The sequence below is a fragment of the Zonotrichia albicollis genome, chromosome 4, assembly GCF_047830755.1.
Source record: "Zonotrichia albicollis isolate bZonAlb1 chromosome 4, bZonAlb1.hap1, whole genome shotgun sequence".
NCBI lineage: Eukaryota > Metazoa > Chordata > Aves > Passeriformes > Passerellidae > Zonotrichia > Zonotrichia albicollis.
In genome coordinates, this window is record NC_133822.1 from 22736322 (window position 1) to 22752042 (window position 15721).

The 15721-nt window shown below is 41.3% G+C and overlaps 1 protein-coding gene across 1 annotated transcript in view; it reads right to left on the bottom strand.

The window, feature by feature from the left end:
• Positions 1-7782, bottom strand: part of MTPN (myotrophin) — a 30052-nt gene extending 22270 nt beyond the window's left edge. The window contains exon 1 of the mRNA XM_005482765.4: positions 7437-7782. Within this exon, the coding sequence (XP_005482822.1) occupies positions 7437-7508 (72 nt within the window). The 5' untranslated portion in view covers positions 7509-7782. The remainder of the gene's footprint in view (positions 1-7436) is intronic.
• Positions 7783-15721: the final 7939 nt, after the last annotated feature.

Here is a 15721-nt window from a genome sequence, read left to right on the forward strand (position 1 = left end):
AAAATGGGCAAAGTGCTAAAAGCACCAAATCCCAACTCCCTCAAGCTACTTCAAAGCCATATTCATGTGCATTATGAGTTTTCAAGACCATATTTTTCTTTCCCTTCCTACTTTCCCTCATCAGAATTCCAGTTGCTTTTGGGAAAACAAATTATTTGCTACCCTAGTCTTTATTAAAAAGAGGGGAAAAAAACCCCAACCCAAACAAAAAAAATCCACAAAACACACCCAAGTACATTCCAATCAGAGAATTAAGATAAATACTGTAGCTTGTTCAATAGGATTTATTAATACTGATTGCATTCAAAGTCAAAATAGCAACACTACAGATAGGAGTTCCTTAACCATTTAAATGAAAGTATTATTTCCTCCCCCATCTGTGGCCTGTGACTGTAGAATTTGCCATCACTGGTTATGATCAACACAGGCTTTAACACCAGTGTACTACAAAAAAGTCAGTCTCCCGCCCAGCATCCAATAAAAGTTTAAAATTCACTTTAATATGAGCTGTACTGATTTGCACCTACCCCTCCTCATAATGAGCTAAAGCAGAAGAACATCTAATTGTTGAAAACTGCTGAAACTGCAACTTGCAAGAAAAACAACTGTTGTATAACCAACTGGTCAGTTATTGGCACTTAATAATTCCAGCTCGTGCTTTTGTCCTAGCAATAGATCTGTCTATGGAAATGACAACTGCTTCCTTCCACAGAATTGTACTGGGAAATTAAACATTCATTTTACTATGGAATTAAAAATTAGGGATAATTTAACACAAGCCTTCAACTTGAGACGTGGGAAAATTAGGTAGAAAGAAGTAACTTTGCTCACACTTTTGTGTGGACACATTTCAGAAGTTCAAACAAGTATTAACATGAAACCATAAAGACATGCTAAATTCAACTGATGCTTCACATAAAACTGGATCCCCATGACTTCAGCAATACAATCATACACATCCCCTGGTTTTCTGCATCTTTCCTCAATTTTCTCTTCTGACCTACAATCAGACATAAAAATTCTTGGACATGAGAACCCTCAGTCCACAATGTTCTCCTTGAACTTAAGTAGAATATTTGATCTTCAAATCCTGATATATTACCAGCTGAGCCCATGGTCCTTCAGAAAAACCACACAGAAGTTGTTTGGTCTGTTGAGAACTACCCAAAGGAATCCTTATTTATGCATTTTGCCACTGCTGCAAGATCCACTCATTCAGGATTTTTTACTTCTATGGCCTGCATGAGTCACCAATGCCCAAGTCAACACTCACTGCATGATCTTCACAACTAACTCAACTTTCCACATATTATTCCAAATGGATACAGATCCACACCACTGCAGAACTGTTCTCCTGGAGTTTTAGAAAGCTTAGCTCATCTCCTGTAAGCCTTCTGCTGAAGTCAAAATTAGCTAACTGAGCTAGGCTTGAAAAACAAGGATTTATTAAAGATAAAACTGATCCAACAGGGAAAACTGTGGTTAGAATAAGGGAGGGCAGAAAAAAGAAGACCAGTAGTAGAATTAAGTATTTTCCTCACACCACTAAATTCTCTGCTTGTTATTCATAACCTATTCCCAACTTTGACTGTCATACTTAGGAATGCATACACTGTATACCACAAACTTGGACAAAACAGGATATATTTCAGAGATAAAATCTGCTTTCAGTTTAGGGAATGGAATACATTAGTACATCAGCAAAAAGGAAAAAAAGATTAAATTCGATGTTTTATTATCGGTCTTAATATAACTCTACTTTTTGCAGCAAACAGCCATGAGGCACAGGACAAATCAGCACAGTAAGAACAGCCCAGAAAGAATCAAGTAAGTACTTAACTTGGGTTTTAAGCATAGAAAGGTCAATTATGAATCACTTAGCAATATGTTAAAGCCACCAAGATTTTCAGAGCAAAGACATGAACTCAATGAATAAAATCACCATAGCCTGACATCAACATCCCAAAGAAAACATTACATTTAGCAGTTCCAGATTCATGATCATTCAAATGATCACAGTGGGAATGAGCTCTATTTACATTTCAAATTGAAATGGCTGAAGAATCAGTTCTATCTGTACTTTCACAAAAAAAAAAAGGAGAGATTTAAGAATCCTGGGATGTTCATTCAGTCAGTGAGTCACACATTCCATCACAATGCCAGGTTTGCAGGCAAGTTTGTTACTTCATGCTGCTCCTATAAACCACTTAAGAACTGAGGCACAAACTATTAATATCTTTGAATAATTCTTTGCCACATGTCCTCAGACACTCTTGGATCAGACTGGGGAAATTAATTAGCCATCCTGAAGAGGTGGTTTTCAACAACCTCATTCATTTTATTGTGCACACTACTAAGAAGTGGCAGCTGTGCTGTCTATGTTTTTCTGAAAGTTTTTCTAGTACATTCCCGGGATTTTGGTTAAGAGCAACTCCACCATGAAAATGGAACCTGCTAATGGCAGGTTACAGTAGCAAACAATTATCTTGTTCCATAAAAGAAGGATTTAGGTCATCATGTTAAAATTTGCAAAATGTAAATTGAACACCAAGTTTAATTAGAACTACACAGTAAAACAAAATTATCTTTAGCAATCATACTTCAGCAGACTCAACAGTAATCAAGTGGAAAATAACACAACTCCTAGAATCTGCAAATAAAAACAAATCCTCATAGTAAAAGTGCTAACACTGGGGAGTGTTACAGAGATATCCAAGAGGCCCCAGAAGGAATCAGCTCAGTGCAGCAGCTCCCAGATCAGGGATACGCTCCTGGACAAGGCACTGAGGTCGAGCTGCCCTGCACTGTAATCCAGACAGGCTTCCAGGCTGTCACTCAAGAGCAGGAAACCTGTTACCTGACCAGAGGCAATTCAGGTATCAATGCAGCCATAATAACAATGTGCACATCAGCATGATGAGATAAGGGGAATTTCAGTGTATCCATTATATGCTTTATCTGTAAATCAAGTAATCCTCTCATATACAGCAACCATTTAAACACACACTTTCATTTAGTTTGTAACTAACTGAAGGTGTAATAGTCATTGGAATGGACACTGAAGAGAACAGAGGTTGTCTCCAAGAATTAAAAGCTATTTATTACTCCATGTTAATCTCTCTTCTTGCAGGTATATTTAAGTCTCTTCTCTTTTTCACAACACTGAACTATACCCCTGACTGCTGCTTCTTGTTCAAAAACGTACTTCTAGACATTTCTTTATTTTAGCCTCCATAGTTAGTTTAGCAATAGGCACGTTTTATGCATTTCTCAAGACATGTATTCAAACTTCACTATATCCCAAAGAACTGCAGACTGCAGCATCACAGCTTTGTCAGGAACACACAGGTGGTTGCTGTTGTCTAGATGAGTTATTGGAGGTGCTCCAGGAATCTGCTTTTGCTTGTTTTGTTATCTGAAAAAAAACAAATCTCCACACCAAAAATGCCTATTAGGCCACTTTCTAGAAATACCCATTTCACATCCTACCATAACTTCAACCTCCCAGTCCTCAGAGCAGTAAAACTCTGGTGCTTCCAGCTTTGTTGCCTGTCCTATCTTCTTAGGGTATTAGGGTAGTTGATTTACCAAACTTAAATGTAAGCAGTGGTAGGTTTAGGAAACGATGCAAAGGATTAAATCAGCTCATGGAAGTGGGGAATTCTCAGTTAAGCTATGGGAGATGAAATTACTTCAGAACAAATATTTATTGAAGCCTCTCCTACAAATCTAAGTTTATCTTGCTAAAAACTTTATGCCTAGTGAATAAAAGAAATTGTACTTCACCTCAGAAATCTACTGCTGATTGAAAATGTTACGTGCACAGGCTGATAGAGAAGTCCTTTCTAAGCAAATGCACAGTTTATCTAATTCCACTGGGGAAGAAGGCTAAAGAAAAGGAAAAAGAGCAAACACTATTCATATTGAGAAATTCTGTAGGCTTAATACAACTTGCTCTTTTTCTAACTAGTACTTTTTAACCCACTCCCTACCTTGAGGGAGATAAATTTCTTTCAGCTGCGTGGGTCCTCCTCACCCATTAAACTGCACATTTGATTCACTTGTTCCCATGGAAGTTTCTGCTTTCTTGAGGAATTTTGAAAATTTGAGTGGATGTACGTGGGAAGAGTGCAGAATTCCTTCAATCCCTGAGATTCCTGTAGGCATCTCTGAAGCTAACATATGCTGGCTATATTAAAAAGGAAGACATAAAAGAAAGCAAACAGTAAAAACTACTTTTTAATCCAGTCATAAAAATAGCTGACACTGTACTTGCTGGCATAACACACTAGATACACTACTCCAGGAGAAATTTACATTTACCAGGAGAAATTTACATTCACCATAAAGAAAAAGTTGACACTGTTGTAAGTTGAGAAATGTAGACACTAATCATGTCTCTTACAGAAACAGAAATAAGACTTACATGGCTATTCAAACCATAAAAATAATCTTTCATATTTTAATCAGAAAGAAGTCACCAGTATCTTTCAAATGCAGACTGGCAACACTGAGATCTCTTTTGCTAAGCAACAGGGCAGTATCACTTGGCAGTGTCTGTTTCATTGGCACCCCTCAGAACTATTCTTTCTGAGAAAACTTTTATTCCTGAAGAAAGTACCTTCAGGAGAATGCAAAATCCCTATGTAGAAAAATATGTAATGCAAATGGAGACCCTTGCTTCTGTTTCTGTATCTTTTCTTTGTCCAGGAACTGTTGAAGGAGCAGAAACATTCAAATATTCACATTCTTCTTGGTACTTACTAGCCAAACCTCAGATTAAAAGAAAAAAAAAAAAGATACTTATGACTCCACAGACAGAAACTCCATAGCTTATTACATTATTACACACAAGTGAAGAAAAGTCCAGTCTGATTAAGGGAGTTCAATTCCTACATTCCCACTGATAACATCCATTTATATTATTATTTTTAGAGCACCCAGGGTCACCTAGTTTGCATTTCAAGCCCTGCCATTCAAACATGAAATAAAATCAGAGGTCAAACCCTTCATGTGGTAATTGGTGGCAAAAATGCAAGATCATAGTTAAAGGCTGTATTGTTTCCAAACAAATAATGAGGAAACAAGACTAGAACACAAAACAAAACAAATGAGAAGCTGAGAAACAAGTTTCAGGAAGACAGACAAGGGAGAATTTTATGAAGATGCAGACTGTAAGATATATGACTGCCTCCCCCATTACAGGGAGAGGAAATTTATGCCACTGCAAAGTTTATATAAGTAAAATTCCTGAACATTAAATCATACTCAGAGCAGGAAAGCAGCAGGGAGCAGAAGCCATGTAACTGATAAGGAAGAAAGTCAGAAAGAACATAGAGCACAGAACAGATACTTTCCTGAGAACTCTAACTACCAAAGCATGATTTTTGCCTTCACATATTTCATTAATCTCAGAACTGAGAATGTGAAGTTCCAGCTGAGGCTTCTCCTACATTCAGATGATTTACAGAGTTCTCTTGCCCCTCCTCAACATGCATTTCCTGTTATACAGTAAAACCTAAACTCATTCTTGTACTCTTCCCTTCCCTGAAGGCACCCCCTCCATTTCATTTACCTTAACAAAACTGACCTACCTGCACCTCTGTGAAACTTACAAAAAATCAGACAGAAAATAATTTACAAACCACTAGGAAGGATAAGGATCAGCCAAAACTTGCTTATATAAGCCTTGTTTCCACAGGAAACCAGCCTAGGAGTTTACTAGCCCACTAGTTTGTCAAGGAAACAAAAAGGACTGAAAACATTTGACTTCTTGCAGGTTGTTTAACAAGTGAAGACACAACACATACTTGGAAGTGTGAGAAAAGTATGAATAAGATTAGATCACAAACCAACAGAAAACACCCAGAGTTTATTCAACTTCTACATTAGGAGCAGTTCTACAATATAAGAGTACTCAAGGATTGCAGGCTCCTTTTGCACTAACCATCTAACTCCAGTGAGTATCTCTCTGTTAAGGATTTCTGCCTCATTAGTACAGTTAGATGACAGACTTCAGTCTCTCCACTACAGCAGCATCCAGGCTGGCTCAAGCCTCTCTGAGTAGCAGATGGAACCAAGTATTTGACTGGGCACTGGGGCAGATGAGGAGTGATCACATAAATCCATTTGCTACACGAGTTGCAGTGACACTCAGGAAGAGTGAGAATACAGAAAAACCTTTCTAATTAGCACTGCAGTGAGCTCGCACATAGAAACTGAACCAAGACAATGCCACAGCCTTGAAGCTTTTGCCTCAGCAAAAGATACACAAGGAACCAATAATTACTAGCATGCAGTGAATTTTCTAGACATGGAAACCATTTAAAAGCAGGAGGAAAATCCAAATATGCTGCTGACACACTCAGCAAATCCCCAAATCTAAGAAGATACTAGACATACCAATGTATTACCCAACTTTTATTACACAGACAGGTACACAACCCTTGGCAAACAGCTGAAGTGGGATAATTGTTCCCAGTTATTTCCTCTAGAACTTTATGGGCAGAGCATGTGAGTGCACAGCCACTTTGATGCAAAGTCCAGAAGCTTAGCTGGAACTGTCAGAGAAGACTATTCAGGCTAAGCTGTTGGACTTTGCACTAATGCAGCTGGAAGTACTTGTACACTTTTCTTTCTGCCAGGAGCACTACGAGTTTGAAAGTTGACAACTGGAGTAGAAAGAACCTAAATCATCACGGCAAGCTGTGTCAGCATGTGCCAAGCTTCCAAAGACAATCATTAACTTGTTTGGAGATCAAAATAATTACAGGTAAATTAGATGTACACCTCTGCTCCGATGTAACAGCTCCCAGACAATCTTCCTGAACAGCAAGGATTCACTGAAGCAGGATGTTGCCCTTGTGTGCTTTTCTCAGTGACAAGAGAAGGCGAATGAGGACAGAATGCAGCTTTCCAACCCTGCCGTGTACCTGAGGAGTGTTCAGCCATCACACAGGTGACTGCTGTTCCCGAGTGCTCACCCTGCCCAGCCACCAGCACACTTCCCAGAAGGTTAATGAATTAAGCCTCAGCACACCCGGCAGCTTAGCATCACCCTATTAAGGATGAGCCCTGAGGCGCAGAGGGGAAGGATAACCAAACGCAGGCCACAAATCCACACACGATCAGGGACCGGGATCCTGTCTGTCAATCCATTAAGTTTCCCTAGTGACACGGAATGACTCCAGCGGCATACACGGGGCGGCGGGGGCAGGAGAGAAGGAGGAAGCCGAGGAGCCGAGAGGCCCCGAGGAGGGGGAGGGGGCGCTGGGCTCCGCACGGAGCTCAGCCCACGGCCACGGAGCGCAGCCCGTACCCGCCCAGGCCGCGGCTCCCGCACCCCGGGCCCATCCCGGGGGCTGCGCGCACATCCCTCCCTCCCCGCCTCCCTTCCTCCCTCCTCCGCCCGCGCTGCCGCCGCCGCCGCCTCCTACCTTGGCCACGTAGTCCTTCACCTCATCCAGGTCTCCGTTTTTAAGGGCCCACATGAACTCCTTGTCGGACATCGCGGCCGCCGGGCGGGGGGACGCGGGCGCTGAGCGGCGAGGGGCCGGCGGCAGCAGCCGGGAGCGCGGGCGGCGGCGCGGGCGGGCGGCGGGAGCCCCTCCCCGGCTGCCGGGCGGGGCGGGGCAGGGCTCGGCGCAGCGCGGGAAGGCGCGCGGGCAGCGCGGGGCGGGGCCGGGCCGGGCACGAGGCAACGCGGGCGGTCCCGCCGGGGCGAGGAGCGGCTTCACTCGCGCGCGGCCGCGCTTCCGCTTCCGGTTCCCGTGGCCGGCCCCCCGCTCCGCCGCGACGCCCACGCAGGACGGCGGCACACGGGGCGCAGGGCGCATGCGCGCGCCGCCGGCGTCCCCGCGTTGCCCCGGATACCGCGGGGGGAAGGGGAGAGCGAGCAGGGAGGGCTGCGCAGGCGCCCTGAGAGCCGCCCGGGCCCCGCTGTTGCCATGGAGGCGCGGCCTAGGCCGGGCCCGCCCGGACCGAACCGTGCCGAGCTCGGCCTGGACGCGGGACCCGCCCTCACAGGCTGGTCCCCCTGTGGGTGCCATGTGTGTGAATAGCTGTTCTGCAAACCCCGAGGCTCTAAGCTGCGGGTAATTATCATAATGCTTCCAAAGCAGCAGCGGGGAGACACGAAAGGAAGGATGTGGTGGTTAATTAATATGTTGGCACTCGGCGGTTGCATCTGTTTAACGAAGCCACATGTTTTGCCTACGAAACATGCAGCCTGCTGTGTGACTCAGGCTTTGCTGCCAGCAGGCAGCGGCTCTCCCTAATCCCCCCTGGCAAACAGCATCCCAAACACCCTCGGAGCTGGAGCTGCTCTGCCTGTAGCCGGTCTGAATCACAGAGCAGTTTGGTTGGAAGAGACTTCTGGGATCATCCAGTGTGACCTGTAACCACCATGCCTGCCAGACCATGGCACTGAATGCCACATCCAGGCTTTCCTTGAACTCCTCCAGGTGACTGGAGGTAGTATGAAAATGTGAAAAACGCCAATCACTTGCCTTTAAAATGTTAAAAGTTTAATAGTGATAAAATGGTTATAAAAATAGTAACACAATTAGAGTAATAACAATTTGGACAAATTGAATTAAGACAATATGGACAATAGAAACAAAGAGTTATGGACGCCCGGGTACCTTTTTCTGGGCATCAGAGCCTGAAAAAGGACATACGTTAACAAAGGATTAACCCTTAAAAACAACAGCCTGTTGCATATTCATACATCTCATACATGATGCATAAATTCCATTCAAACACCGGATTCTGTGTGGTCAGTGTCAACTTCTTCCCTCTAACCCTAATAGCACCTTCGAGGCGGGAAGAAGTTTGTCTCTTCTGATAAAAAGGCCATAAATTCTTTTTCTCTGAAAGATTTAGGTGTCCTGTGGCTGCTATCTTGCTCTGAGTCCTTTCTTTTAAACAAAGGATCTTTCATAACATAATTTCTATTTTAACAATTTTTATAACCTAAAACTATATTTAACGCAGTACTTAAAAAAAATAATACAGCATTGCTTTCTAACACAACACATATAATATTCATTTTAATATTTGCAAAAAGCCAATCATAAAATACATGCATTTTTCACAAAAACACACAGGTTAGGAAGAATATCCTTACTGTGAGGGTTGTGAGTCACTGGGATGGTTGCCCAAGTTTGAGAGACAACTGCTCACTTGGAAAATTTCAAAAGGTTTATTAAACCTTAACAAAAATACAACAAAAGGACTACATAAGGAAAAAGCTGCAGTGCTGAGAACTGCCTCTTGTGCACACCACATGGCCAGTTCATCTTCAAGATGGATGCTCAGTCTTTGAGCATCCATCCCTGCAACCCAATACCCCTGGGGTTGCATCAGCCAGCCCCAGCTGGGTCTGCCAGTCAGCTCCTCTTTGCCATTTATCAGTGGAGATGCTTTCTTGTCACTGGATTGGAGGTCAGGTGTTGCCATGCTGCCCCCCTGAGCACCCCCAAGCTTTTCCGTTCCCCACTGCCCCATGCCAGGGACACCTGTGCAGCTTCTTTGTACCTGTCCTGGACAGCCCAGGCTGTCTGATGGCAACAATACAGGGGGAAAGGGAACTGTGGGGAAAACAGAGGGCATCTAAATACAATAGCATAACTATACAGCACTAAAGCTTTTCTTAATATTCACATGATAGTTATCTTTTAATTGTGAGAGCCGATCCATTATCCATCTATAATGCCAAGGAAGTTAATAGATGTCCCATCCCTGGAAGTGTCAGGACTAAATGCATAGGGCTTGAAGCAATGTGGTCTAATTTAAGTTGTCCCTGTTCATGGCACAGGGCTTGGAGCTAGATATATCTTTCAGGTCCCTCCAACCCAAACTGTTCTATGATTCTGTGAATCTGTCATTCTATAATAATGAGTTAAAGTGTAGGGAGACTGCTGGATTAATGAACTGTGCCTTTTCTGGCCATTTTATCTCAAAGTTTCCCTTTGAGATAAAATACAACTTTCTGCTTACTGGGTAAGCTCTGTTTTGAAGTCCTATCTTACTGCTAAAGTGTCCCAATCTGTTTTAATAAATAAATTGGAATTCATTGTTGCAGTCTGTTATATGCTGCTGGTATTCTATAATGTACCCACTTGTATAAATCATAAATACAGCACACAAACAGTTTAGAATAAAAGATAATCTAATTAATTCAGCTATCCACCTGAAAAAACCCAAACCAAGCCAACAAAACCCAAAGAACAAGCAACATAAAAATCCAAGAAGGAGACTTGAATACATATTGGTCCCATTACAGGTTTCGTTTAAAAGCACAAGTTTGATCTCATGCTTGCTATATTCCCTTTGTGTAATCCTCAACAATTCATACACAACAGCTGTTAGTTCAGCAACAACAGCCAAGCAGTAATATAAAACACCCTCATATAGAACTCAGTCTGTTGAGGAGAAAATAATAAAGGTGACAGATAGCAGCCTAGATAAAGTTATGGAACTGACACAAGAGTGACAAGTGAAAAATGAGCAATTGATTTTCTTTCTGTTTATTAGCTTGTATTTATACTAAAAGAAGGGGGAGAGGAAAGGAAAAGGAAAGAAGACTTATTTTTTTCTTTCCCAAGGTCAAGTGAAGCTTGCAGACAGGGAAACCCAACAATTATTGACTGCATTCACTGTGGGACTTGAAGCAGGAGGGGAAGCAGACAAAGTCAGACACACACCACCCATTCTTTGGTGCTAGTTCATGAATTCCAGTGAGGCTGGGCCTCAGAACGTCACTTGGGGCCAGCCTTTGGTGGTGAGGAAGGGTGTCATTCTGTGGAAATGCCTTTTCCTTGGACACCATATAGTAAACACAATTAGCAATTGCTAAGCAAGGGGCTGGCTCTGAAAACTAAACCAAGGGATGATTCAATGTTGACAAATACTCTCAGCCAAATCAAAAGGTGAATAATGATTTGGAAGTTTGACCCATAATACATAACCGGCTGGACTTATTTATTAACACAGAGTACAAATCTCCTTTTGGCTATAGGTTTCCTTTCTTTCATTATTATAATTTCCATTGTTTATTTCACATCTAAGTGCTGCTGTAGGTACATGGTTTGTGGTAATTGGGAGTGGGGCTGTGGCTGAGCCTCATCCCCAATGGGCTACAGCTGTGCAGGACAGGTGAGCAGCACTGAGGGCAATGAGTGCCCAGGGGCACTGACCAATCACCAGAGGGAACAGAGGGCACACAGGTGCAATGCATGAATGTGAGGGGTATAAAAAGTTGGGATGAAGAGTAAGAAGGGTGGATGCTTGTGGTCCTTTGCTGTGGTGTGGTGTGACTCTGTATGGGTAAGTCCTTAAAGCCTTCTGAAATTGTATGGTGGTACTCTGTGTATCATGGCTGTCTCAACTGTGATATATTGCACCTTTTATTTACAAAGGTATGCATGTAAGTCACCTTATTTTCTTTTCAAGAGTAGGCCATAGGAAATAGCAGTTCAAGAAATTATCATTTAATAATCTCTGTTATTTCTTTAAATAAAAGTCATAAGATTCTAGACACACAGAATAATTTATGTTGGAAGGAACCCCTGGAGGTTATACCTGATCTAATCCCTGCTCAAAGCAGGACTAGTTTAGATGTGGCTGCACAGGGCAACCAGTCAATTTCTGAATATCTCAAAGTGTGATGAAACCACAGCTTTTTCTGGTAGGTTTTTCTGGTGTTGGACTGCTTTCACAAAATAAACAAAAAGTCTTTCTTTCTAGTTCCAATTTCACTCCTGTAACTTTTTGTTATTTCTTGTACTATCTCTACCTCTTCAGAAGTGTTTCCCTCTAGCTTCCCTATGTATTCTCGTGAGATAGGTGAAGATAGCAGTAAGATCTCCTACTTTAACCTTGTTGTCTTAGGGCTGAACAAGGCAATTCCTTTGAACTTTTTGTCACACATCAATTGCTTAAGTCAGCTTGTCCTCTTCCAATGGCCTCAATCCAATATGCCTCTGTCTTTTTTACCCTGGAAGTGCAAACCTGGAAGCACTACTCCATCTGCAGCATCACAAGGGATTGCTAAAAAGGGTCGTCCTTGATTTTGTGTTGGAAGCTGGATTTGCCTTCAAGCAAACCTTTGAAATGAAGGGTTTAGCACCACGGTATGCAACCCTGCCATGCTGTGAGTGTCAACACATCCCTGTTCCAAAGCAGGGGCTGTTCAGCACAGCTGAGCATCACAATCAGGAGAACTTAGCCTGAAGCTTTGCTGATGGGGCCAGAGCCTGAATAGGTTGCAGCTTGGGGTTTTTTCCACAACAGCTTGGGCTTTGCAGTGCTGACACAGGTGAAATCTTCTGCTAGTAAGCAAATGAGAGTTGCATGCATTAGGGGCTGATGCTAACAAAGAGGAAGTGTAACAGCATCATTTCCCTTACAGTGCTTATTGTTAAACCAATAAACAACTGACTACTAAAAGTGATACCAATGTGATTTTTTTTTAGCCAAATGAAAATAAATTATTATTGCATTTTCTCAGCTGCCTAAAGTAACACTGTGATATTGTAGAATTTTATGAGCACTTAGAAAACAGGAAAATTCCCAGCTCTTTATGGAAGAACTGAATAGCAAATTTCTGTCTTTTGTGGAAATGGTGGCCATTGAAGAAAAGAAAAATTACACCTATGAATGTATTTTTAGCCTAATTCAGAAGAAATCTTTGTGTGAGAGTTGCATTTGGAAAGTGAGCATAAATGTCTAATTTAAATGTTGGGTGAAAGATGGACCAGAGAGGTTGAGTAATACCAGAAGTAGGACAAAAACCAAGTAAATGTCTAAAAGCTTCAAGGAAGCTGCTTCATGATATCTTGCTTGCTAGATCTGCAGTTTTGCATAGTTCATGCACTCATGAACTATGTACTTCATTGTGTCTTATGGTTTCCTTACCCTTAATAGTTTTCTGTGACCCTTTTTTCCATGGTGGAAAGATCTTACAAGTGAGAGAGACCTTGACTGCTGGCTTCCAAATCTTGCTATTTTTGAAAGTTTCATGTTTTAAGTGTATTAAGCACTATCTGAAACTCTACAGTGTGTATGCTCTGCATGGGTACTGTAAGCTGTCATTGTTCTAGCAAACACAGAAGTTGTGATTACAAGATATAGAATAAGTCTGCTTTAATCAAACCAACAGTTTTCAAGTTCAGAATGTCCAAATTAATCATACAGATTATACACAGGGGATTTAATATTTGAGCATTTGACAACAGTGATGAAAAATTTATGCTCATAGTCCACTCAGTATCATATTTAAATTGGGACTACTGAGGTGCCACTCAGGGTTCCAGCCTGAGATCTACATTTTCAGAGCAGTGTGGTGCTGGATTTGTGTACACTCATCACAGCTGTACTGGTGGTTCTATAAGCATCAGAAGAAAAAAAAAAAAACAAACCAAAATCTGAAAATCCCCCAGTCAATCAAAATCCCCTCATTCAGTTGTGTGTTTTTCCTAATTGGTATAGTCTAATACTTTGAGTATATTTTGATTATTCCAATGTGTTTGATGATAAGCCAAGTATCTCCTTATAACTATAAGGGCAAGAACAGTAAATTCCTTATTTTCTTGGGTTTTGCCTTAATCACTAGTGGTGTTTAAGAAACAACAAGCAGTAACAGTCACACTCACAGTGCCACAGGGAGACTCCATTGTCCCAGCCGTCATTTTTTATGCTTTCATTTTCCCATCCATAATCCAATACTTTTCTGCAATGGAGAGCCTTGAGAATCTCAGATGAAGCATGTTGTGTCAGTGAAAAATATTGCAACTATTGATGTGGTTTTTCCTGACAGTCATATGCTGAGATGCAGAATAGACATGTCTAAGGAATCAGTTACACTTATTACTTACCTTTAGGGAAAAATTGGAAAAAATTAGAATATTTTGTTGACACATAGATTTCACAAATTGGAACATATCCTGTTTTTTGAGACTTTTTGTTTCAAAAATTAAATGCTTGCAAACAGATGCAAGAAAGACCATAGCCACACTACAAATTCTTTTTTGTGGTGCAGCTCTGAAAAAATTTAGTTATCTCCATTAATGAAAATGTTCTTGCTTCACAGGAGCTAATCATATTCTTATGTCACTTGTATTTCAGTTGTGTCTTCAGTTGGGTTTTTCCTGTAAAAATCTGACAGGTTATATAAACTGAAAATGTTGTGCTTGAGAACTCTCCAGTGTTTTTCAACTAACCATAATGACTTAATGTCCATTCTTAATCAGCCTTTTCCTTACTTTGAAGCAGCAGCTGGGGTTTATCTGTTTTTCCTGCTTTCCTCTCTGTCCATATTTTTCTCTTGTCCTTTTTCTATTTAATACATGGGCTATCCCTTTATATTAGCAGAGGCAGAACTGTGGTAGTGCTCTTACCATAATCTATGTAAGAGTTTGTGCCTCCTTTTGCAGAAGGGAATGGCTTTGAGCTGGTGTATATTCATCTTGCTGCTGGAAGAGGCAGCTATAGATAATCTTAAAGCTTTGTGCTCATCCCTCATGATTTGGCAGAGCTGCTTTTTATCCATGCTTTTCTCCATCCAGCCAATATGCTAGGGGCTCTGTCACTTTTCTTGTGGTGGTGCCTACTCTGTCTCTGCCAGAGAGGATAGAATATATGAGCAATGTGCTAATATAGCCTCTCTGGATGAAGCAACACATGCTGTGTATGTCTTATCCCATATCTGTTCCCTCTTTCTGGAATGGTCTTCCTTATCTTGCAGAACCACTAATGGCATCTGATTGAGTATTTAGAGTGTTTTCTCACAGTTCTCATTTGAAGGGCAATTGCAGATTACATTATGTACATGCTAATAATAAAGCCTGTGCACAGATGTGACATTTTTTCTCTATCCATCCACCAGGTGTTACTCTCTAATTTAGAGCTGCTATTCAATGTGAAATTCAGGATGTAGCAGTGGAGCTAAAATACAAGTAAGACAAAAAGAATGAATTTTCCTGTCTGTGTGTTCTTGTTCCTGTTCATGGAAACTAGTGAACAATTGACCCTCTGATTTGTTTGGTTGGTGTGTTTTGGTTTGTTTGGGGGTTGTTTTGAGGGATTCTTGTTTATTTTTTGAATCTAAGGAAATGGAAGTATACATGGGTTTTGGCTATGCATATGGTTTAGAAGTATTAAAACAGTAATGCCACATATATATAATGTATGGGGACACAGGATCCAGAGCAGACTTCAGTAGCACTTTTCAATTTACCTCTGTAGACCCTGTTCATAGTGGTAAGAGGCAAATAATCAAGTCACTATTAGCCACAGTTTTAGAAACAACTTTAGGTTGTAACAGGCAGCATTAGACATGAATTTTTGTGTCTATTCAGACATAAATTAGAACAGAAGAGTTCTCAGCTTTTTCTGCTTTGTGTAAATTTGGTTCTGACATTGAAGCAGCTAAATAGAAGATTTAGTACTTCTTAATATCTGTTAGAGATGACATCAGCTGTCAGAAATCAGTAAGTATTAAAAGATGAGCAGATTCTCTTTTAATGAGTAACGTATGTTCGCCTGTTTTCTCTTTATTTCCCATCATATAGTGGCAGGTACATGTAAATTTTTTGGTTTTGTTTTTGCCTAATACCATTAAGGACTTACTTCAGGCAGCTATCTCAGAGTCTAGTAGATAGCCAAAATCTCTATAGGCACTTGTTAACTTGAATAAAGTGATATTTCTCCTGGATGTGCT